At 35.8% G+C, this 25,835-nt stretch overlaps 1 protein-coding gene across 1 annotated transcript; it reads left to right on the top strand.

Moving 5' to 3' along the window:
• On the top strand, positions 1-25,026 carry LOC142353441 (phosphatidate cytidylyltransferase 2-like). The gene is made up of 8 exons (XM_075405683.1): positions 1-259; positions 5,099-5,427; positions 10,861-10,933; positions 16,326-16,555; positions 17,057-17,125; positions 17,437-17,484; positions 17,809-18,080; positions 24,237-25,026. The coding sequence occupies exons 1-8, from the start codon at positions 97-99 to the stop codon at positions 24,460-24,462; spliced, it is 1,410 nt and encodes a 469-aa protein (XP_075261798.1). The 5' UTR covers positions 1-96; the 3' UTR covers positions 24,463-25,026.
• Positions 25,027-25,835: the final 809 nt, after the last annotated feature.

Below are 25,835 nucleotides of genomic sequence, written 5' to 3'. Positions count from 1 at the left end.
TCATCTGACGTGTTAACTTAGATATGAAATCTCAACTATAAATCTTCATCTAATTTTCAGATGTAGTTTGGCTGTATTTTACCGATTACTGCAGCCATGAGTGAAAAAAATTCGGAATTGAGAAGGCGTGTAAATGCCAGTGATGACGCAATGCAAACAAACGCAGAAGATGAAAATCAAACCGCAGAAGCAGAAGATGAACCAGAGATTACACCAGATGAATTTACCAAACTTGACCAAGACCAGTCAAAGCCAACAGGTATGAATTAACGCCCTTCGATAAAAAAGAACCGGAAGAAATGAACAGCTTACACGCGATTTCTTTTTTGATTCTCATCAAAGGAGTTAATTATAGTTCATACATGTGAATATTTTTTGATCACAGGTGAGACAATTACTTTCATTAACAAAAATAGAGGGCTGAAATAACGCTTGATTTCTAAGAAAATATTAGCAGAAAAAAGTGATTCTTGAGGTCGTTTTGTCCAAATTAAAAAAAATGTGAAAATTTGTATCAGGAGACTGGTTTAAGCTTGATATGTTTCTTATCTTTAGTTGTTTTGTACTGCAGGCATTTAAAACTCGTTCACTTTTGGGAGGTATAAATTTACCGTTATTTTAATAGCCGCGAAGCGATAGCTGAGGCTACTATTAGCCTTCTCTTGTATTTTACAATTTAAAAAATTTGAATTGTATTGGGGCGCTGTCTTTTTATTACGACTCGAAGAGGAGTTTTGGAGAAGTCCTTTTTTAAATCAATTTTATTGGAGTGAATTTTGAAGCGGGAAATAAAACACGTGAAAAAATTTGGAGTGATTTTGTTACTGAACAAAATGAAGAGTGGAGCGAAAAGAGAGTGGTTTTTTGTTCAGATCGCTGTTTTCTAGAGAGCGAGAAATTGAGGTGTGAAAAAAAATTGTAAGCGAGCCAAATTTTTTGTTCACGTGCGGCATTTCAAAGCAGTTTTTTTTCCAATTTTTTTGGTTAAGAGGTTTGGTTGTGATTCTGTTTTATTTTAGGCGGGTTTTCATAGTGGTTTGAAGGTTTCTGGAAATTCACGTGAATTTTATGCTAAATCGGAGGTTTTTCATGTATTTTGCTGATTTTTGGTCTAATTTTTTTCAATTTTATGACGATTCTTTTGTTTTACTGTCTCGAATGGGTATTGAAACGACTCCTATTACTTGAGCAATTTTTAGATAACAATTGTTTACAGTTTTGTGAATTTGAAGCATTTTTTGTTGAGAAATATGAAAAAAATGGCGAAAATTGGAACAAATTAATTTTTTTTGTGCAGGTTTTCGTTTTCTGTTTTTAGACAAGTTTCTTAACCTATTATGACTTGTCTTTTGTTTTGAGAGCATCTGGGCACCCTATCGACAGAAAGAAATTTTTCTTTGGATTTATGTGCTTTTGTATTATTCAAAAAAATTATTAACTTTTTCCATTTTTATTAGTCCAAATTATTTTTAAGAGCTTATTTTTTTTCATGAATTGTCTTCAAGTATTTTGAAAAAATTATCATAAGTGGTTTTAGTAGGTACTAGTTGTTTTGATGAAGTAATTTTGGCGGAGATAGTTATTTCGGGATTTCAATTTTTGAGAAAAATTGATCAGATTTTTTAATCCTGTTTTAACAGATTTGATTTTCTTGTTTTTACTTTTTTTTAATATTTTTTTAAATGTAAACATAAATAAGTGGAAGCACGTTTTGTCGATGAGTAGGTGGATGGCGTTTAAGTGGATTTTCACTTCGAGTCGTTTCCGTTATTTTTCCGGCTATGTTTTCAGTTCACAAGTTTTCTGTTCACAACAATCACGCCGAAACATGAAATGGACCGAAAAAGCGAATGGTTTTGCGGCCTGAAATTCTTTCGCTCTAATTTTCAGGTAGAGTGAGAAAAATTCGCTTTCTCGCTGGTGGTTTTTTGTTTACATATGGCAATTTCACTTTGATTATTACTGTTTTTTTCAATTTTTCGGATCGAATTTTTTCTAAATAGTTTTTCCAATGCATTAATAGTTCATTCTAGGCCTAGATTTTTGCTTGAGCCAAAATTCCATTTCTGGCTAGTGGTTTTTTTGTTAGCTTGCGAAATTTTGACATAGATTTTCTTTTTTTTTGCTTTGATCTATTTTTTTAATATGGTTTTCCCAATTCAGACACAGTCCGTTCTAGGTCTAGTTTTTGTTTAGTCAATGAAACTTTTTTGAGTTGTAAGTCAGGACTTGTCCTGCTATGTTTTTTTATTTCGTCGTCAAGATTTTGTTACGAGCATATGACGTCACAATCACTTCAAATCTGCTTTTTGTTCGTGCAGTTTCAACTGAATCGCATATGAGACGTCATTTTTCAATCTTAGTGGAGCGAGTTTTTCTGTTCATTCGCGTGATTAAGTTTTTGCTCACATATGACTTACTTCACTCTCAAAAATGACTTCCTCACGCTGAAATCGACTTTTCTTTACTTTAATTCAGAGAGATGAGGTCAAGTGTGTGCATGTCACTCTAATTGAAAGGTATTTGAGGGCATCTATCAGACGATGCAATAAGTTAAACAGATTCTTAATCAAAATAACATAAAAAGCTTAAAAACGGTTTTTTTATGGGTCTGTTTCTTTTATTATCTTTTTGAGACTGCAAGTCTACGAAGCTATTGCGGCTATTTTTTGAAAATCTAGCAGCTATGTTTTGATAGCGGCCCGACGTCATCCTATCAGCTGTTATTTAGGCGCTCGCCTTCTAACGATTCGAAGAGGAGTATTTGAGAAGTTTTGAAGCAGGAAAAGAAACGCGAGAAAAAATGGCGTGGTTTGAGTGTTGAACCAAATTGGGATATGCTTGTGATTTAAAAGATTGTATTGACAGTGCTTCATTTTTTGGTCATTAATATATTTTTTTTGGTAATTTAACCTCAAGGAACACCAACCGCAAGGCTCCTAAGCAGCTACACAGGTTACCTGTACAGAACCATGTTCTTTAAATCGTTTAATTCATCATCCTCTGAGTTACAATGTACCTTGTTCCCTTATTCTTTATAATGATAAAGTTACAAGACCCCAGTATGTATACAAACTTCGAATCCCTGCTGTTAAAAATGATTTGGGAAAAAGATCAATTAGTCACACAATTCCTCATGAGTGGAACAGACTGCGGTTTGAATTGAAGCTAATATCAGGTAAACCTATTATAGAGGGAAACTGAGACCTTTATGATATTGATTATTATGCACTGAAACACGGGAATATTCAAATGGTGCCTAAACCTATAAAAATTCAGAGGATTTTCAGCCATTTCGCAGTTTTATGCTTCCTAAACAATTTTTTGCCAATTGTTTTTGTTTCCTTGCAATCATTGGGATCGAATAGATAACTATTGCTAAGCATTTTTAGGTGCCTATTTAAGTTTTGATGTTACTAAACAGTATTTTTGTTGAGAAAATTGACAATAATCGAGAATTTTGAACTTTTCGGTCAATTGGTGTTCCACTTTTTCTCAGAGACTTGTTAACTCTAATTTTTGGTCCCAACAAGTCGAAAAAATCTGTCTTCACAACTCACTAAATAGATTTTGAATAAATTTTTTTCAGGCTTTACCTTTGTCCAGCGTTTCACTGTTGCTTCAAGATCAATTCTAAGGTATTTTTTTTCTCCGAAAGAAATTTTGAATTAATAAGATTACAAATTTTTCTGTGTATTCATTTTGCAGACTCTAATCTATCATTCTTTTTCAAATTTTCACAAAAGCAAAATTTGAACATATTGAATATAGCTTTTATGTTTTTAAAATGAAAGGATTGCATTCGGGTCATAGGTGGAGAAATTCATTGTTGAAATCTTCAAATTGTTCCACAAGGTTTCTTCTTTCGTTTCAAATGCTCGTTAAATTAAATGAATTTGATCTATTACAATATGGGATACGTAGCTGTGTATCGCTCTGTGTTTTGCTTTTTATTTTTAAATTGTCATTCACCTTGAGCTGATAAGTTAGATGTTTAGGGTTGGCGCACGTAAATCGTTTCATAAATTACGTCGTTTTTAACAATTGACAATAAACACACATGAGATGTATTCTTCTCAAGTTTATAGGGTTAGTCAAGAACTGCAAAAGGGTTAATCAAGAACTTTTTAGGGTTAGTCAAGAACTGCAGTTGGAGCTTATTTGATAACAGCTGCCAAAAGCGAAAATTGAGCTAGCTGTTATTTGCCACCTGTTTTTCTTCCGATCAAAGACACTGAATGGTAATCACGTGTGGAAATTTTTATTTAAAATTTTTTGATATTTTTCAAATGAAAATGTATATCGAGGCCTACTATTAATTAGAATTCTTCGGACTGTAATTCAGGACTTGACCAGTTGTTTTTGAGCCGTTGCTCACACTGACTTCATGTCAGGTTTTCGTGCCCTTAATTATGCAAGTTTTTGACCCAGATATATGCGTGGCGTCGTTTTTCACTCCTAGGATTGTATTTTCGTATATATTTTTTCAACCACAGGTTTTTTCGTGACTACATGTCTGCAGCAATTAGTGCAAAAAATCCTGACCCTTTGTGTTCTTCCGTTTTTTTAAATTGCATGTCTATAAAGCAATCAAATTTTTTTTCTGACAATGTACTAGCTATGCTTAGTTGTTTATTAGTTAGTAATTCAGGTACTCATTCAAGCGGAAATTTTCGGAGTTAAATTATATGAACAGAGGCGCTACATTTTTCAATGTTGCTTTTATACTGAATTTTTTTTCAACCAGACTTGTCATTTTGAACTAATAATTGGCATATACCGGAGAGTATTGCGTAATTTGGTTTCACTCAGGTACTAAGAGATGTAATTAATCTGAAATTGGAAATTTTATGGAAAGGACATTTTTTTTGAACCATAGTTTATTCAATTGATTTTGAAATTGAAAAATAATTAGCGTTGAACTAGAGAAATGAGTTATACTACTCATGAAATAAGTAGATGCTCGTAGGTAGTTAAGATTAGCGTGAAAGTCGGACCTAACTGTGCGAAGTGATCAAACGAACGAGCCTCGTTGTTGTTAATTAAACCTGATGAGGACTTTCTACTGTGAAACTATTCTTTCGTTTTGTTTTGACAGGTAGCAATACAGACGCTGCAATCGAGGAAAGGATGCCAGACATGATTCCTAAGAAGTATCGCAATTACTGGATCCGATTTGTGGTGACCTGGATTTTGATTGGGGTGTTTGTGTTGATAGTACAACTAGGGGCCATTCCCCTATCAGTTTTAGTCCTCCTAGTGCAGTTAATTTGCTTCAATGAGATAATCACAATTGGGTACAAGGTTTACAGGACGTACAACTTGCCCTGGTTCCGAACCCTTTCTTGGTACTTTCTCTTCACATTCAACTACTATCTCTACGGCGACTTCCTATCAAACTTCTTCAAGTACTATCTCATGAAAAAGGTAAAACGTCTAAATACATTCTACAATGGTCAGTGTTGAAAATGTAGTGAAAAATTGGATTACCATGAACAACTTCAGGTGGAAATTAATGTATTATATGTTTAATTACTCTTGGAACAAAGTCTTAAACAATTATTGTTATCGGTTGCATTTTTATGCATTCTTGCTTGACCGTTTTTCACTAAATTAGTCTTGGGTATTCGTAATTTCAAGCAGCCGAAAGTGGTTTCATTTCCCACTTTTAATCAATGCTGGGTCACAAAAAGTCCTCGTATCATTTAAAAGTCGAGCCAATGACATTCGTTTGATGAGAGAAATTCGTGCGACGTTAGTCAATTGTTTTCTTACCAGTATTTTCGTATATATTGTATTCACACCGTTACGTTAAGTGACCTGCAAATTTTTCAATGTAATTGAGAAACCTGAAGCAAATGGTTTAATTAGATTAGTTTCCTCATAAAGTAATGTGTGCTAGTATTTGTTTTATTACAAATTAATATCCATTTAATACATAATATTTCAAATCAAATTTCGGATGTTAAGACTTTTTGTCAGCCTTCTTTGAGCCCTGTCATGTTGTTTGGGAATATTTTCCTTCTTAGGGCTATTTTGTCTGGGACTGTTTTGTCCAGACACGAACATCACTACCTTCGCATCATAAAGTTGATGTAAAAATGTAAATTTATTGAATTATAATGTCAAAATAATAATAATAATAATAAAGTGAATTTGGTCTCATTTCAGCCCAATGTGAGTAAATCACTGCTGCTGTTCAGCTAATCAACAGTTGTTTCTCACATTCTGTTTATTCTACCGGAAATGTTTCCTCGCCCACCCCTTATACCATATATGATCATATGTAACCGGGTTTCTCCTCTAAGGATAATATGTCAGCCCGTTCCCTCATTCTCCGCCTATGAGTATGTGGATTCGACCGTTATAAATGTGAAATGCGAAGTTTGGTGCGTACACGCTTTTGTAAACTACAAATTCGTTCATTCTCCGAGGTGGGGTGGTAGGAAACAGTTCCCTTCTGGCTTTTTTCATCCAGTTTGTTTACTCATCTTTCCATCTATCTCAGTTACTACTACTACTTAAACTACTACTAAAACTATTACAACTAATTTATATCTAAACTACCAGGTCTATAGTCAATCAGTATTGGTGTTGTTCAAACTTGTGTCCCTTTGTTTAATTACACCTTAACTATCCGGCCCCTTTGGTTGAGGGGTTTAGATAAAGGAAGGGGTTTGATAGTCATGTAAATTTATTTCTTTTCACTATCATTGTCAATTTTGTTTTCACTCTCACTGTTGCTCGTATCTTATTATTAATAACATCGTCCAAGAACTGAACTCAGCCGGGTAACATTATATGGATGGTTACCTAATAAGTACTAAAACATTACATTGCTCTAATGGTACACATTACTAATGAATTTGTCGTCCTCTGAGATTAGTTTTCTGAGAACAGTACAAAAAAAGATAGAAAAATTTTGCATCAATTTTGCGTCAAATTTTGATCAGCAAGAAAATTGAGATTTCACGAAGCTTATTTTGAGGTAGTAACAAAATCAACTATTTTTCAGTCTTAAGTGACATTTTAATGTAAAGTTTGTCTAAATCTGATTTTCAAAGCAAGCACCCAAAATATATTCAACAACTAGAAGTTTCAGGGAAAAAAATAGATTTCTGTCATATGGTAAAAAAGAATCTACACAATTTTGTACTAATGAAAAGTTTTTGTATGGTCACTCTTTTTAATTGATTGCAAGTTAATCACTCTTTGATTCTCATTTAATAAAGTAGAGACTTCGAATTTGCTTCCTTGTTTTGAGTGCCGAGTTGAATTTCTTGGTTTGAAAAATTTTGGTTTAGTAGAGCAGTTTGCTTACTGTTTTCCTCAATTTACTTAAAAATGGTTCTAGAGAAGTGACTCCCTTTCGTCTATTTAAGTGGGTGTATTAAGCAATTAGAGAACTACTTTTGCATGTACGAATTGATAAGTCTACCAGGAGGCGAAGAAGAGAGAGAGAGAGAGAGAGAGAGATAAAGTTTCTGTGTTTTTAGTATAGAAAAGTAATTTATATACTAAAGTAATTTATGAAAATAAAACAACTGTTTATGACTTGTGAATGAGAGGACAAAGTACGGACCCATTCGGACCACCACGCGTTGCCCTGTTACAAAAACCATACTTATAATTTGTAATTGAATTTGAAGGCCCCCAAAAAATTGTCAATTTTGTCGAGAAAATTCTATGTAAATTGTTGATATCAAAAACGAGGTCTCGACTCTAGCGAAGCTAAGACCGTTTCAAAATTTGCTGCGTCCTGCCATCAAGTGTGACGGGACATGCGCTAAAGGAAGGCGTCCCAGCCGGGGCTAGAGGTCCAAAATTTTTTTGACGAGTTCTTTAGATAAAATATACGAGTCCCGAATTCTATGCATTGCATCAGTAAAAACCAGAGCTGGTTTATCATAGCAGCTCTTTAGACCTGGCCATGGATATTTAGCTGATCTGCGTGTTGCATAGGTGTGAGCATCTAATTACGAAGACCAGCTGTTTAGATCATTATCACCATTCAAATTTTAAACTGATCGGAAAACAAATTTTAATAGATGTGAAAAGTCCATAGATGTGAAGTTGATGTACTGTAAGAAATTAACCATTCCTTATGACATCTTCTTGCGTATCTTTTCTTCCCTAAAACATATAACACGCAGTATTTTCTGCTGTCGTATTCGAATTGGCTCCAGTGAGCTGAAACTCACTCCACCATATATGAGTACATCATATTAAACGATAGACTTACATTTGAAGAGAAATAATCTAACAGAACTTCACAAGGCACGTAGTGTCGTAGTCTTGATAAAATTCCGCACTGCATACTTAGTTCTTTCATCATCAAATTAGTGTGAGCATTAAACGACAATTTGTTATCTAAGAAAACACCAAGGGACTTTAAATTGGCTGATTTTTATTACTGAGCAGAATAGGCTAAAACTATCTCTTAAGACCGTTGAACTTTAAGTTTTTTTTTTAAATTTTTTGTCTGTATTCAGACACAGTTAATGGACTTGCAACCAGGAGGCAAGACGAATAGGATCCTGCTAGAATATTGTCTTTTTATTGACCAACCGCTGTTATGTTGGTATTGTCTGCAAAAAGAATAGCATTCAAATGTTCACAAGATTGAGGAAGATCATTTATCTAGATTGCGAACAAAAGAGGGCCCAAGATTGATCCCTAAGGTGCACCGCATTTAACGCTTAGAAAAGATGGAGCAACTTTACTTGTTGCAACACATTGTTTTCGATTTGTCAGAAAACCTATCCCCAACCGAGATTTTTGATTTATTCCATAAAATTGAAGCCTATTCAATAAAATGTCATGATCAAAAGAATCACGTACTTTGCTATGATCCAAAAAAGAAGAACATATTGATTTTTGTGTCCAGTCATCGGATTAATTCCGTGAACTTTGCGATAACATCTACAGTGCCGTTTTTATGGAATCCAAATTGGTTTTCCAACAAGAACGAAAACCTCTCTAGAATGTAAAACCGGTTGAACATAGCTCTTTCGAAAATTTTGCTTAAAGTATTCAATAATGCAATGGGTCTTATGGTTATTCGATTGTTCTTTGGCACCACCCTTGTGCAGAGGTGTTATTTTCGCTTCTTTGAGTATATTGGGTAAACAACCCTCAATGAATGAAGCATTGATGAACTTGACTAAACGAGGACCACGAAGGGGTAAAGAAGCAGAGTTGAAACGAAGCGCAGCCCTAATTAATTCGTACTTGCAATAGTAGTTCTGCTATTGTTTCAGAACCATCTATTTGCTGTTTTTTATCATTACTGTTACAAAACGGCACACAGCTAACACTCTACTGATGTTGCTGTCATGCGAGGCGCACCGTAAGGAGTACAAAAAAATGAAACTGGTTCAAATCAGAACTTTGTAATTTGAATTAAGGAAACTTTCTCGACTAACAATATCGAAAATTTCTCGATTTCAGTATGTTGTGGAGTTGAGATTCTCAACGTGCTTTATTAAATTATCTGTAGGGCACATAGCAAATTCCCATTTTCTTGTCTCGAGAAACACCAAGTAGGCGTTGGTATGTATAGATCCACAAGGACCGGACATTTTGATAAGGTATCTCTAAATTCCGAATTTTTTAATCAAATCTGAAAATTTAAAATTTAGTTTCAACAAAACTTGGATTTATAGTTTTAACCCAATCACCACAGAAACCGTATATCGTTACCACTTTAAGTAGTGTTTTTGACCGAATAATATGCTACATAAAAATAAGTAGTATTTTCGAGTCTGGCACTTAATGTGGCCAACTAGATTATTTCTATTATGAAGTTAAGAACTAACTCATTAAATGTTTCTTCTCTATTAGTCTTTCGGCAAGCACTTGAAATTTTTACGATTTTGATTTTGTAAACAATCAGAGTCGTTAAATTTTCGTACGTATCAAAATTTAACGGTTTACCGGCTCTTGAAATAATTGTAAATTGTAAACACTTCGGTTCTTTGAAGTAAGAAGTTTTATGATGAACTATCTACTCTAAATGCTTTGTCGATTTTCATGCTATGAAATACTCTTGGTTTAGCAAAAATAGTGTTCAACTGCCTGCCCCGGAATTTGCCAACATACTGTTGCTTGAGAAGTCACTCTGTTTTTCTTATGTGGCTGGGTAGTTTAAAATAAATACAGAATCACTGATGCCTCTTTGATTAGTGTTGGGATTCTTTTGAACTTGGCTTCGCCTCCTTTTAACTCTGCCCAGTAGACTAATCGTTTTCTTCATGCAAAATTAGTTTTAGTACTATTACGTAGGTTTGAATGATTTTTCCAAAATTTTGTGCGAGTCTTTTTTGTTTTTAAAGGTTCTGATTTACGTGTCGGAACTTCGCGCTGTTCACCATTTGTTTTTTTTTTTAAAAATATGCTATGACCTAGATGTAAATTTGGCTTGTAAGATTAATCCATCAGCATCAATTTCTCGTTGAAATCGTTATATACAACAGCCAACTGTTACCAACGTGTGGCGGGGGGGGGGGGGGTGGGGTGGGATCGAAATGACGGGTCCTTCCTAATTTACTTCCCTCTTCCTTTAACATACAGTCCGCCAATATAGTTTGCTTCCGGCTCTGTCTCAGTGAGTTAGTGAAGTGGGCTACAATGGGAAAGAACCGATTTTTTTTGGATCGGGTTGCAAGTAATACTGAGACAGTTTAATACAATTGATGTCTACTGATGCTCACGGTCTTTCCCATTAACTCATCCGTACCAACCTTAGTTGGTATAGAGCGAGCTTATAGGCCTTCAGTTCAATTACCGTAAATATATCACTGGGGGTATAAAGGGAAAGATTCTCTTCTTGAATGGTGAGAGTGGGTGTGTGTTGTTTAGAGTGTGCTCAATTCGCTTCTCTCTACAATTCTGTCCAAGCACAGCTTCGTGTCCTACTGCTTCTATCTAACAGGTTTGTATCTTAATCGATTATTAATTGATCTCAAACAAAGTGAAGCAATTATTAATTGCTCTTGAACGAGGTTCATAGCAATTATTGTAAACGTGTTCGTTTTTTTATGAAAGTTTTTCGCTTGACCGTTTTTGCGCTTTTCTTCTAGAACATTCTTTGTTTTCTAAAGTGACATTTTCACGCTTTCGTTCTTCAGTGTTGAGTGATATCTATTGTTCTCACTCCAAATTAAAGTTTGTTGCTAAAATAAAAACTGATGATAGACGAGTGAGTGATAGACGAGTAGGCAGTGCTTCTGGTGAGGGAATGGTAGGTCTATGGTTCGAATTCTGGCGTGGTCAACTGTTTTTGCATCCCTAAAGAAAAATGTATCTAGGCTACAGCCCCTGAATTAAATTGCCTCGCCTGTCGTTCAAGAGCAATTCTTTCGACAATAGTCGGTTTATGTTTTTTGACCTGTTGGTCTTTTTGAATGCCATTTTTGTCTTCTCGAGACGCTTGGCTTCTCGATTTTGCGAGATCTAAATGGTTCTCGTTCTGACTTTTAAGTAATTGAACTAAGTTGTCGGCTATTTACTAATGAAGAACAACAATTCGAAAGTGCGCCCAAATTGATTCGTGCGCCCGTGTTTTCGATTTACATCTTAGGCGTAGTCTAAAGCAAGTTCTATTTAAAGACTTGTAGCTTTTATGTATTACCGTAGTGAGCACAGCATCCTCTCCATTCTCGTCGTTTGAAAGCAATTCGTCCTCCGTCAGTTATTGTTCCGACCCCACTTGTGGGGGGAGGGGGAGGAACTATATACTCAAATGGGTATTTTTTTTGTTCAGACAATTGAGTAGTATCATTAAAAAGCTCGTTCCGCAGAATTAAAAAAAACGATTTTTTTGAACTTCGTTATTTCGAGGAGTTATCGAGGATTGAAGTTTTGTGTGAACACGGGATATTTGGCATGATTTTGTTCACTTTTAGAGTAATTTTTCTCCAAATTAGGATATTTTCTAAAATACTTTTTCAAAATTACATTTGACGCCACAAAATGAATCAATGTTGTCTTTATAATAGACTAAAGGCGATAAAAAGACCAGTTCTGGTCTCATAGGGAAGTTCACTATAAAAAAACGAATTCTATTTGAGAGCGCTTTTTTCAGAAAACTTCGTTTTTTTTTTGTATTTTTTAAGTCAGCTAGAGACTAGTCACTTTTCGTAGCAAGGTTCCGTTTATGACAAACCTCATTTACAGCCAAGTGAAGCCCAATGAACAAAATTTTTTTTTCAACGACTTGCTAATATTTTTTGGCTTCGACTTTGACTTTTCGTAATCTTAAATGAAGTTTTGATTTTCTTCTTGAGGTTTTACTAATTTTTTAGAGTCCTATGGCATAGACTCAATGACTAAAAGGGCCATATTTTCCGTAATGATCCTTAAGTGAAATCATCTAGTGCTTTGAGTTGATAGCTAATGACTGTTAAGACGTAAAAAATAAAATTTCGAAATCAACCAGTCATGAACTTAATTTCGTGAACTGTAAGTCAGTCTCAGTGATGACAGGACCCTCCTCCTTCCTATAGTAACCAAAATTAATCCGGTTAGCGGTTTATTCTAACTATTGGTTATATGAATTCAATGCAGCAAGATTTCCCAGTTTTCTTTTAATTTTTGAATATTTTCGTATTATTGGTTCCTTTTGAATTTTCATCGCCTTATCTTAATATTGATAGTTCCCGTTGGCTTAAATACGTTCAATGAATCATAGATTAAGTTTTCAGAGAAATGCTTATGGTTTGAATGGCTTCGACACTTCTCGCGCTTTTCTACTGAATTTTAGGTTTTTGCCTGTTTTTGTTGTTGTTTTCATAGTCATAAGACTTTTTGTGATGTCTTTTTGATAACCTATGCATGATATCTGAGCGTATTTGTTGACTTCTGTTGAAATCTATTAAATTTAATGAATGTTTGGACTTCAAAATTAATAAAAAAATAATGCTTTGATGTTTTTTTTGAGCATTAAACAATCTTAAACTTTTTTCGTGAACCGTTAGTCAGTCTCCCTATTGACAGGACACCCTTTCTTTCTACTGCAACCAAAAATTAATCTGGTTAGCGGTATTATCTTCTACCTATTAGTTTTACGACTTCAATGCCACGAGCTTTCATAATTTTTTTTGTTGGATATTTTCTTATCTTTGGCTCCTTTAGAATTCTTATCACATTATTCTAATACTGATAGTTCCCATTGTCTTAGGGAAGACTTTCAACGGATCATAGACACAGTTTACTATCAGAGAAGAGCCTTTGGTATAAATTGCTTCGACAATTTCTCGTACTTAACTAATTTTTGGTTTTTGCCTCTGTCTTTTTCATACTCAATGACTTGTTGTATTGTCTTTTATAACTTATGAATGACAAACATCCTTGCTTTCCCATCGAGGCATTATTAAGCGTATTTTATGACTTGCGTTGAAAGCTATTGGATTTATTGGCGTTGATGCTACGAGTTTCTGGTGGTACTCTTGTATTTGTTCAGGTTTGTTGATTTTTTGAAGTCATATTGTTAAAAAAGAATCTCATGACTGTTAATAAATTTTTTGAAAATTGAAGAGTTTTTTTTACTGAAAAGTTTTTTTTATTTCCTTCAAAGCTTTTTTCGCTCATTTTTTCTCTTGAATTTGCTATGTTTGACTGTTTTTTTGTTCTGTAGTTAGAGCCGTAAATTGCTGACCGCTCTTGTAATTGAGGATTGAATGAATGATGTTACCCGTAGCAGTCAGTTTATAGTGAATAGTCTTAATCTTTATGATATTATACATATTCAAAAGATTTTTCAAGCTTTTCAGTTTTTATTGTTCTTTTCGTCAACTTGTAACTTATTTTTATCCTTGAGAGGTGCCATCCAATTTTTTTTCAAACAATAAGATATCTTCTGATATTATGTCGTCACTGATGTTTTGTTTGTTGGACAACGTGCATTTTCTTAAACGTTTTTTGAGCGGTCAATTTTTGTGTTTTTTTTTCTTTAGCACAATTGCTTTATAACAGATCCCAATGGTTTTCAAATCTGGCCCAAGTCAACTTATTTAATTTCTCAGTATAAATCCTCAGATTTATACTGAGATTTATACTGTATATTGTTATTTATACAGTATAATCTGATTTGTCCTCAGATTTATACTGTATAAATAACAATTGAATTAAAAATACAATATTCAGATAATAGCTGATGATTTTAATGGTATCAATACTATGCGTTTTCGAAAATCGTTTGTAATTTTTCTGTATCTTTAGTCCGTTTCTATGGTTGAGTCTAACAAAGACAGGTCCTATTAACTTTTTAGCAAATTTATCAACGATTGTTTTGTTAAAAGCTAATTATTTTGAAGACTTTTGAAATTTCTTGGTTAAAAAAATGTTGATTAATTTTTGAATTTCGCCTAATTATTCGATCTCTTTGTCGACTTGCTGCTACCTAGTCTCATTAAGGAAAGCCATCTGCTGTATAGTTAGGAACAACTAATTTTGTGTAGTTATGGTTTTATCTGACTGCATTTTGACGTTGTTACTAGGTGCTTTCAAATTTAGATATTGAGTTTTTGCCGTGAAATTTTCGTTTTCGCTTATTTTGTTGGTTTTTTCACTTTGTCTCTTTAATGGCAGATCTCGATGGCGCTGTAATGAGGCGTAGAATTATGTAGTTCAATTAGGAGTCAAGTTGTGTAACTTTTTTTAAAACTCAAACATCTTTTTTTGTAATCTCTTCATTTGGTTGACAATTAAGTCAAATTTAGATGAGCTCGGGTCGGAACATCATGTGCGAACGCACATTAACGAGTCTCCTTGTTTATGTTAATTTTGTTTGACTATTCCCTTTTTGAAATCAATTAATTAAATGACACATTTGATGATCTTTGCAGCTGAATTTGTCTGACCATTTCAATAAATTGATTAATGCTGTGATCGCCAGATCTCGAAAATTGGCTTACTTTGAAACTTCTTAATAGCTAGTGACAGTGGAAAAATGGATAGAATATTCTAGCCTAATCTGAATCTATTGAACTGTCTCGAAATATGGAAACGGAACTGAAAGTTTATCAGCTTAATCTTCAAAGTACATTGATTGTTGATTTTCAAAGTTCAATGAACAGCTGCGTACCGTACATTCTTAATTGCTCTCAAATGAAGTTTGAAGCAGTTATATTAGTCCTGTGGTCTTTTTAATGAGATTTTTTGTATGGCTTATTTTCGTCCGAACCTTTTAACAGGTGGGTGAGCAGCGCTCTTAGAGCCTAAAGCCTAGCACTAAATATTTCACAGAAACTGTTTTGAGGAGACATAGATTTATGCTGTGAAGTATGGGCTCTTAATCTTAAAAATTTGACCGGAATTTTTTTTTCGGAAATACAAATGGTGCAAGAGATTTTTATTGAGATCCAAATATACTTTCTTGAGACAAAAAAATAACTATTTTTTTGGAAGATAAAGAAAGAATTGTGCCGTTCGTTGACATCGTTAATTGGAGGCCCGATTCGTTACCTTGAGATTTCACGACTCAGTGAGCACAAAAACATTGTTATGGTTTGAATCATTTGCGAACAAAATGGTGAGCTCTCGTTCACGAGGATGGCAAATAAAAACTTGAATAATCTACTGATAGAATTAATAGAAATACTAACAAAACCAATTTTTCTTCGCACTCTGGAGGTTTTTCTGTTTCAAATGGAAATAAAATTATTGTTTGTGAATGTACTTTGTACATCATGTGGGTGCTTTAATTTAGGCAATTGTTGGGTTGATGATTTAATCTTATAATTGTTTTGTCTAAGTTCATCAAATGATATTTATCAGTCTGCTTAAACTTCCAATTAAATGTGATTTGTTAACGTTGTCGTTAATGTTGATGTAAATGTTTAACATAGTGTCAGGACAATTTACCCAATGCACGTTGATATTTTCGTTCAATAATCCGAGTACGAATTAGCCTACGCGATTACACGTATGTTTTAAAGTGTAACAGCGACTGGTAATTTGTAGTCGGATTATTGAACGAAAAAACGCATTGGGTATAGTGGTATTGGGTATTTTTTCCTGACACCGTTAAACTGAATGTGGATTTAGCAGTCATTTTTAATAACTATGACTAATAACCAATAATAAATTTTATTGCCCTCTGAATAGAAACTCGATACATCTTGATAAAACATGCAATGATCTTGACATATCTTGCAAAACTAGAAATATCTTGCCAAGAATTTGATTGTATTAGCGGATAATTTAATCCCATTTTCGGTTGTGATTGTTTCATACTTAATGGCCATGGCTATGCCTCAGCGACCATTGAGACTTGATATGCACAGATCTGATTCTGAACATTTGCATCAGTGTTTTCGTTTCAGCATTTGTGGCGTTCATTCTGTCCCTTCGCCAGGGTTCATACTTCAGCCAGTTCACAATGTTTGGGTTTACCCACCTGGTCCTTCTAATCATCACTACTCAGTCTCACCTGATTGTGAGCAACCTCTTCTCGGGAATGGTCTGGTTCCTACTCCCAGTGTCCTCCGTCATCACAAACGACATCATGGCTTACATGTTTGGCTTCTTCCTGGGGCGAACCAAGCTCATCGCCGTTAGTCTTACTAATTTCTTACTAATTCCGAAAAAAAAACAAGTTTCTTCGAGTTTGAACTCGAGGTATTTAAATCGGGGGCATACATTTAATTTCCTGTCCAGATGTAATGATCTGCTAAACAATAAATAGTTAGTAAGGGTAAATAATTCGAGTGAGGCAACACGGCTAGAGAGAACCAAAGTATCTCGAAGAGTTTCGCTGTCCTCAAAAATGAAATAAATAGTTGAATCCGGTGGGCATAAGGTCGCTGAGGCGTTCTCATTTAGCCGTTCTAGTCTCAAGTATGCTATTCAAAGAAAATGTTGATGAGACATAAATTCATGGTGTAAAGAGCAAATACTGATCACCCCTTCCTCCCCCTCGCGATTTTTGCGATAAATTTTACATCCTCGTGGAGACTTCTTGTCGTTGTACATAATAGAGTCCACTAAAACGAATAGCTTTGTAACTGGGGATCCAGAACAGATGCAAAATATTACAACTTATCTGGTGTTTTAGCTGTCGCCTAAGAAGACGTGGGAGGGATTCATAGGAGGCGCATTCTCTACTGTCCTGTTGGCTGTCGGTGTTAGTATGTGTAGTCAGTCGCATAAAGTTGAAAGTCGCGAGCGAACGGTTCGGAGCATCTAGATAGAGTCCAAGGGGTCAGAGCTCAAGTTTGGAACTTGTAGTTGTTGGAACTATAACAAAACTATAGTAGGCATTTTGCTAAAAGGAAGAAGCACCGAATTTTCACGTCAGTCTTGTATTTTCATTTGAAAGTCGATATTTGGACCGTATGTGTTGCGTTTCAATTTTTTGAGACTTACCATGGAAAGTATATCCGATCGCTCATTGTTTTCATTTTATTTGATGTTGACTGAAATGTGTTTTTTTAGCTTGCGTACTGGCTTTGTCATTACGACTCGATGGTGTGTCCTGTCTCGGTAAGTTTTGTTTTCTTTCTTGGAAAACTCAAAAATCGTGTCTTTTGAGTTATCTAATGGTAAGCCCTCGCCGAGTGAACATTTAAATAAATTGAATTTGCGCTAAAAGATTTTTTCAAAAAATCCCGAGTCTTAAAACCGTTGTGACTTTCATAATATGTTTGACTCAAGGGCTTGATGAAGTGTGTCGGTCAGATCCCGTTAATCTGTTTGATCCCCGTTAAAAGTTTGATCAATACTACTAAAAATGTTTAATTAACTTTAAATTCTTGGAGTAGTAAGTGTGAAAAAGTGAAGTCTCCATATTCTACTGTGCTGGTTTAGTTCAACGAGACTACACATGAGATCTCGTACGATTGCGAGAGGCATTATGTCTTCACACTGCAAGAGTATAACATCTCGGATTCTTCTCTGAGGTACTTCACAAAGAGTGACGTCATTACCACCTACCCATTCGTAGGACACGCTCTCATCATCTCCCTCTTCGTGTCCATAGTTGGTCCGTTTGGTGGCTTCTTCGCCAGTGGGTTCAAAAGGGCATTCAAGGTCAAAGACTTCGGAGATGTTCTACCTGGACATGGAGGACTCATGGACAGGTCAGACAGCTAGATAGACATCATTTTAATTTATGACACTGTCTAACTGATGTAATGATGACTGTTGTTAGTTAAAGATAAATTATCATAGAATGTCTTTTTTTAATGGCAACAGTGTCTTTGTTTTCTGATTATAGCTGCAAAACTGTAAGATGAGCTTTGCTATATTGTGTTTTTCTTGCTTTTTCTTACTATTATTGCATTTCGCGCTGTTTTTTAGCTTGACTTTTTTCAACAGTGTAAAGTTGATTTTCTGTATTTAAAAAGAGAAGTTTGTGCCGACTTTCTTGCGGCTTCTTAGCCTTTTTTTAATGTGCTTTGAGTTATTTCTTTCAGTCATTTGTGTGGTCTTCAGGTGAGTTGTGCGATTAATTATTCTAAAAAAAATTTCTGTAGCAATTATCGTAAACGTGTCTGTCCTTTTCGTACAAAATTTTTGTTTGACAGTTTGCAGTTTTGTTGTAGAAAATTCTCAGGCTTCAGCAATTTGAATTTTCGTGTAACTTTTTGCGTGATCTTAATTTCTGCGGTGATATAATTTTTTTCAAATTTAAAGCCGCTCTTTCAGATTCACGGAAGCGTACTAGTAAGTGAAATAAAAATTGCGTCGAAATGGGTTTCATTTCCACTTCAAAGTCATAGTAGTTACCACGCAACTATCTCCCTCCCACAACACGCTAGAATTAAAGCGAGCCCCTGGTTGTCATTCCAGAGCAATTCGTCCGACACTAGTCGTCTGTTGTGTAATGTGTCCTGGTTATGTCGTTTGACTGTTTCGGCTTCTATTCTAGAATGTTCATCGCAAGTTTCATTTTTGGGTGCCTCGCGCAATTATTTATTTTTAATTGCTCTTAAACTAAGTTTGTAGCAATTATTTTAGTCATTGAAAGCGGGATAGCAGGTAACGCTCGGAAGGCATGTTATCTTAGAGTCTTACGCCTAACCACTCTCTAAGAATGCGATTCGCCAAAACTGTTTTTCGGAGACAATTTCATGGTGTCAAGGGCTTTTGGTAATCTTGAAAGCTTAACCCCTCAGTCACCACCCCCCCCCCCCCCACACACACACACACACACACACGTCTTCACCCCACTCAACCTTCAACACCCCTAGTCCACCCTCTTTCCACCTGGCGGTTTGGACCCCCTTATCTTCCAGCCCTCCTACCCCCCCCCCCCCCCAATGCTAGCATCTCTGGGCCCCAGCTGTGTACTAAGGAACCCAACCGGTCCTATGAGGCCAATTCGCTCGACGTTCAGTTTTCTTTTTCAATCAAAGAGGAAGCTTGAAGCGTTTTAATTCATTTGTCTGTGATTTTTGTGCCACCGTTTTTTATGAGAACAATTTGACTATTCTTTTGGAGAAAAGGAGAATGTTGAGGCCGCATGGCTTGAAATAATATAATTGATTATAGAATAGCTATTATATTTTACCTTTGCTCAGTCAATGACTTTTGCGACTCAACGTCATTTGATATCCGTGTTAAAAGACTGGCGACATTTAAGTTTCTTCTGTGTGTTATGGTCCAATATTTTTTTCGAGTGAATTGAGATCGGTCGGCTATGCTTATACAATTATACAATCTACACAACTGGTGCTAATTTTTCTATAGTACGCTTTACCTTTCATTCATAGGTTTCAAAAATATGCAGTTTCAATAAAATTGAAAGTCTTTGCTGGGATAATTCCTTTCCTTAAAAGTTCTCTTTTCTAAATCAATGTATTTGAATGTTAATTAATATCTGCAATAGCGATAACTGCGTGGAGCTATTTTTTTTTTTACATTCTTGGTTTTTAATATCGATGATTTTGGTTTTTTAAAATTCCCTTATAAATTATTAAGGTCCTGTTTCTTAAAATGTCTATTGACACCTTTTGATGCTTTTTGACAACAATTTCTGTGGTGATTTTGGTCGCGCCGCTAAAACAGGGAGTGGGATTAAAAAATACGAGTGGTTTTGAGGCGTGAAATTTTTAATAGTGAGAAAAAGCACTGGAACAAAAAATTCGCTTTCTCGATATTGGTTCATGTGCGGCAATTTGACTTATGTTCTCAACTTTTTAATCGTTTTTTTTTTCAAATTCATACCTAATCTATTCTAAATGTTGTTCTTGTTTAATTGAGCTTCACCCCCTATCCCCACCCTAGCACGTCGTTCAGTCCGTAAGGACGTGGCCCCGTGCAGCCAAAGGCCGCCCCTCCACCGTTGCCCCCCACACCTGGTGCACCTCAACCGCTTCGCTCACCTCACGCCCCTTCAGTTAGAAGCAAATGAATGTTATCGAACTTTTTCGCTGGCAGTTCTGCAGGTTAATATTTTTTCGGCTGTTTCCTATTATAGCACACCAGATTAGTGGTCAGATGGCTTATAGCCCCCATCATGTTAATTATAGAATTATGGGGGATTTTTATTTAGGTTTTGTTATTTTTGTGCTTAAAATTGGCGCCATGTTCTTATTTTCGTTCTTGTGTCAGTTCCATTAGAATAGGATAATGTGATCATCGTTGATGCAATCAATGGAATGAACTGTTGGTGTGTCAGATAGCCAAAAACAACCAAATTATAAAATTTTCGGTTGCAATTGATTCAGCCACCCTGTGTGACTAATAGAACTTGTAGGAAAAACAATTTATAATGACATTTAAATTCAATTCAGTTAGGTTTGCAGCCGAAGTTTTTTCCGAAACTATTAGTTATTACGGCGTCTTTTTTCTATCCTGTTTTGGCTTATCATTCATAATGAATTCCAACCAATCAATCATATAGCTCATTATTAATTGCTCTCAAACGAAGTTTGTAGCAATTATATTAGTCCTGTCGGTCTTTTTTTATGCGATTTTTCGCTTGACCAATTTTTCGTCTGACGCTTTTGACTTTTTGTCCTCAAAAACGGGTAGCGCCCAGCGGGCATTAAGTGTTCTTAGAGCCTTTCAGCTCAAACAGTTTTGGAGACTTATACTTATGGTGTGAAGGGCGGTTCTTAGAGGTTGACACACACCCCCCCCCTGTTGACCCCCCACCCCCACTATTGCCGCCGCCCCCCACCGCGCTGTTGCCCCCCCCCCCAACCCAGTGTTGCCCCCCCATCAGCCCCCGGTGCACCCCCCCGCCCCCCGTGACTAGCTACTGACGAAGCCAACCGCTCGCCGGTCGTTTGAGAGCAATTCGCCCGACGTTAGTCGGTTATGTTTATACGTTTATTTCTGCTATCTGAGCTCACACACCAAATGACCAATTGATAAATATGAGAATTGCATTGTTTTTAGGAAGAGGAGTATTGCAGATAAAGTGGTGTTGCCAGTTTTTGAATTTTGTTGCCAATTTCTCGGCGATTGAGGTTTTCTAATTGAAGGCTCAAACAGATCAGTAGTTGGCTTAAATTTTTATATTCCATTTATGTGGTAGATTTATTGTACATCTTTAATGTTGTGTCATTGTCTTTGATTTCTGATTGCTCTCAAATCAATTGATTTCTTATACTATTTGCTGATTCCTTGTTCTACCGATTTTCCGTCTGACTAACAAATTTTTTGACTGTTTTGAGGGGCTGGATAATCTGCTAAAGCGAAACTTCTGAGACACATTCAAGCTGTGAAGAGCAATTATTTTTGAGCGAACCCCCATCTCCACGCCTCGTCAACTGACAATGTGAAGGAAAAATTTTACTTGCTTGGATGCCGCCTCCTCACTTATACCCCCGCTCTTGTTTTCTTGTCCCAACCCCCCTAGTTTCATGCACCCTCGCCAAGTGCAGACAGGCTCTCTTATTTTAAGATAGCGACTGCGAATGTTTGTACCGCTGTTTTCGAGAGAGAAAGAGAAATTGAGGTGTGAAAAAAAATCTGTAAGCGATCGAATTTTTTTGTTCACGTGCCGTTTTTTCAAGTTTTTTTTCTATTTTTTTTTGGTTTAGAAGTTTGATTATGATATTTTATTTTTAGGGTTGTTTGATATTGGTTTGTAGGTTTCTGGTCATTAATATGATTATTTTGCCGATTTGAATGTTTTTCAGCTATTTTGCTGAATTTTAGGGGCCGTGTAGCCTTTTTCTCTGGTTGTTTTGTTTTACTGCCTTCTGTAGGATTTGAAAACACGCCCGTTACTTACCGAAGTTTAGATAATAAGTTAATACACAGCCTATGTGATTTTTGAACTGCAATTATCATTTTTAAGTGCATATATGATTTTTTAACTGCCTATATGATTTTTTCTTTGACGTTATGTGCCCTTGTAATATAAAATTATTTCTTGTTTTCTAGTTTTTTTTTAGTTTAATTTCTTGAGAACTTTGTTTTTAAAACGTGAGTAGTTTAGGTAGAATGGTTTTTTTCTTTGTTATCTTCGAGTCGTTTCCGGAATTGTTCCGGTTATTTAGTTTACTTCGTCGAATAAAAATTTGTTTCGATTTACCTTATTTTGCTGCTTTTTCGACATTTTGCGTGAAATCTTTTTATAGCTGCGAAGCTGTAAGCTGAGCGTAGCTATATTGCGGTGCTCTTGGTTTTTTTTGTTTCGTCCTCTGACGCTCTTTTTTCGTTTTACATTTGTTCACATAGCAAAGCTGAAAAAGTCAAATTTTCTGAATGACTTCTTCCTCTCACTAACGGCATTCGCGCTCGTGACGTCATTTCTCACTCGCTTTAGCGAAAGTTTTTATGTTATTTGCGTGATTAGATTTTGACAATACGTGACTTACCTCACTCAATAAAGTGACTTTTGCACTTTAAAACTTAGGTTTAATTTGAATTTGTTTAAGGTCAAAGGAACTCATATGTGCAGTGAAAGGTCCCTAATAAGAGGCTTCTGTGGAATGAATTTTAACAACCTTTATTGATTTATCGCTGAATGTTTTTTAGCCTAGTTTTTTGAGTGGCGTCGATTTTTTTTTCAATTTAGATCTGTATCTGTTTCTATCTCTATTATATGGCACGCAAGTCTATTCTTTCGCAGCTATTCCGGCAATCTGCCGGCTATGTTTTATTAAAGGTTTAGGCAGGAATCAAGAAAAAGTGGACTTCAACCCTTTTATCCGTTAGCATCAATAGTCTTTAAACGACTTTGAGGTAATCAGGATTTCCGTAAGAGACCACTGAATTGATTTATTTCCTCAAAATAATGAAAGCTTTGGAGTTCTGAATGAGGCTTGGTGAATGAGATCAATCAATCGATTTTTGAGGTGCTTCTTAAAGACCAGACAATGTGATTGTAGTTACTCTAAGCAGATATCGTACACCTGAAAAGCAGCCTCCTTAATTTTGTAAAAGATATTCGACACCTGTTCAAACTCTATAATCAATTAAAAAAGACTTTAATATCAGCAGCTTCTTTCGAGCAATCTGCGGGCTATGTTTAACTTCTTTCAAATTCTTTCGCAGCTATTCCGGCAATCTGCGGGCTATGTTTAACTTCTTCGGGCTTGTTTCATTCTTCACTCATTTTGCTTAAAGTGAAAAGCAGCCTCCTTAATTTTGTAAAAGATATTCGACACCTGTTCAAACTCTATAATCAATTAAAAGACTTTAATATCAGCAGCTTCTTTCGAGCAATCTGCGGGCTATGTTTAACTTCTTTCAAATTCTTTCGCAGCTATTCCGGCAATCTGCGGGCTATGTTTAACTTCTTCGGGCTTGTTTCATTCTTCACTCATTTTGCTTAAAGTGCGTTTAAAAAGTAACTTTTAAAGAGCTTTTAAAGAGCTGCCCAGTAAAGCTATCTAAAATGAACGGAGTCATTAAAACGAAATCAAGAATAGAAACAGGATAAACATGTAAAGCCCAATTTTAGATGTCTGCTTCTTGAACATTGCTCTGATAAGTCTTATTTACCGTCTATAATTGGATTTGATACTAGCCCTTGTATCCTCTCAATAAGAGGCAAGAGTGTGTAACGGTGGATGGAATGCAATCAAAATAGTTCGCAATTTAAAATATTTTTCGCGCATCAATTTTTTTTACTCCTTTTCTGTACGGTCAATCCTAATGGGGGTTATGGGAATCAATGGCGGCTATTTTCCTGCAATTTGCCTCACAAAAGTCTGACAAGTTTCACAAAAATCTGATTTTATTATTTTGAACCGAAGTTACGCATGGTTACTGCAACATCCTGTCAATGTAAAACAGTGTTAGAAACCAACTGACTATCTTTTGCATTGTAGGTTCGACTGTCAGCTGCTTGCTGGTTCCTTTGTCTACGTGTACATTCGCAACTTCATTGGCACTACGCATGGCCAGATCAACCTGCACAATCTGGCCCTGACTTTGAGTGACTCTGACCAACTGCAGCTGTACTCCTTTCTTCAGAACGAGTTACTGGACAAAGGACTGCTCTGTGGTCTGGAAGTCTGCAATGAACAATCATGTACCTCTGCTCAATGTGTATAATGCCACGCGACATTGATTGGTCGAGGTATTCTTTATTATCACGTACTTGGAGTATCTCACCCATGAATAAGCTAGCAGTAATTTTGAGCGTTTCATAGATGTATAAATTGGATTTCTTACATTCGTTGCTATTGTACATTTGGGCCAAGTTTAGCCTAGTTTCAAATGGTTCCATGCAGGTTCTTGTACTATTTGTTCATCAATTTATTTCCAAAAGGATTTCTGTTGCTCTCAAACAAACAAATTTAGGGGACTTGTTGCTCTTTTTTGCAGCGCTCGAATTTGTAATCTGGAATTTTATCGATGCTCCTTATGAAACCCAAATATCAGTTTTTCATTTGAATCAGGTTGCTATGTAACAATGCAAAACAGAATATCGATTCTACTCCTCCCGCCGCCTATCTTACTGGCACATAGGATTTTGTAGAAATTAGTACTTTGAGAGCAATTCGTGTCAATGGATCGAAGAGTTTGCAGAAGTAAAGCATTGTTATGTTCCGCTTATTTCCTTGGCAATCAGTTAATGAAAATTAATATCCTATTTAATAGATTTTTGCTGCTTAATATGTAGTTGTATCTATAACTCACTTGACGCCGTCCAAGGCGGGTTCTGGAAGCTGTTTCTGGAACTGCTTTTTACGCCGGTAAAAAAGGTGTCTCGCATAGATGTTTTCAGACATGTTTTCTCGCGATGACTTTAAGTTTTTGAAAAGGGTAAACTTCGAAAGACGTTAAGGGGGGGGGCGTAGAAAGTGTAGAGGCTTCACGTCAGCTAGCACTTGCGAGACCCAGGTTTTATTCGAGGCGCTTTTGTGACATCTCCAATCGATATGCGGCAGGTGTGCCCAATCCATTTAAGCCGTATTTTGGTCAATTCTCGGTGGATGTGGTCTTGCATTTCAGCAGGATGTCTTTATTGAGCAGTTTTTCTCACCTGCTCACTCGGAGGATCTTCCGCGGGTATTTTATATGGAAAACCTCCAGTTTCGCAAGGTCTTTAGCTAGTATTGCCCACGTTTCAGTGCAATATAGTAGGACACAGAAAACAAGTGACGAGTAATATCTCATTTTTGTGGGCAGCCTCCGCCGATGCGAATTCAGTTACACCCAAATGTCTTCCCCCATTACGTGCGCATTAAGACAATTTTTTTTTGGCTAATTTTGTCAATTTTTTTGAAATTTTTGGTAGGAATAGTTTGTTTGGATGTTAGATGGGAAATAGCAGTGCGGGTTTGTTGTTTGTAATGATATCAACAGCCCAGTTTAGCCTTAAAATTTTTAAAAAAATCAAAAATTTTGGAGTATTAAAATTTCGTTGGATGATTTGTGGTTCCAACTTGTAGCTTTTTAGGCTTAAGCGTAGATTCCGTACA

This window comes from Convolutriloba macropyga, chromosome 14, assembly GCF_964194025.1.
Source record: "Convolutriloba macropyga chromosome 14, txConMacr16.3, whole genome shotgun sequence".
In the NCBI taxonomy this organism is placed as follows: Eukaryota; Metazoa; Xenacoelomorpha; order Acoela; family Convolutidae; genus Convolutriloba; species Convolutriloba macropyga.
The sequence above is the reverse complement of the archived record's forward strand: the minus strand, read 5'-3'. Positions and strand labels throughout refer to the sequence as shown.

What these genes read in the sequence shown, in the direction of transcription:
- LOC142353441 (XM_075405683.1), top strand. Translation starts at nt 97, where the DNA reads ATGAGTGAAAAAAATTCGGAATTGAGAAGGCGTGTAAATGCCAGTGAT. An exon ending in AGTACTATCTCATGAAAAAG is followed by an intron (nt 5,428 to 10,860) that starts GTAAAACGTCTA and finishes TGTGTTGTTTAG; the next exon opens with AGTGTGCTCAATTCGCTTCT. An exon ending in GGCGAACCAAGCTCATCGCC is followed by an intron (nt 16,556 to 17,056) that starts GTTAGTCTTACT and finishes CTGGTGTTTTAG; the next exon opens with CTGTCGCCTAAGAAGACGTG.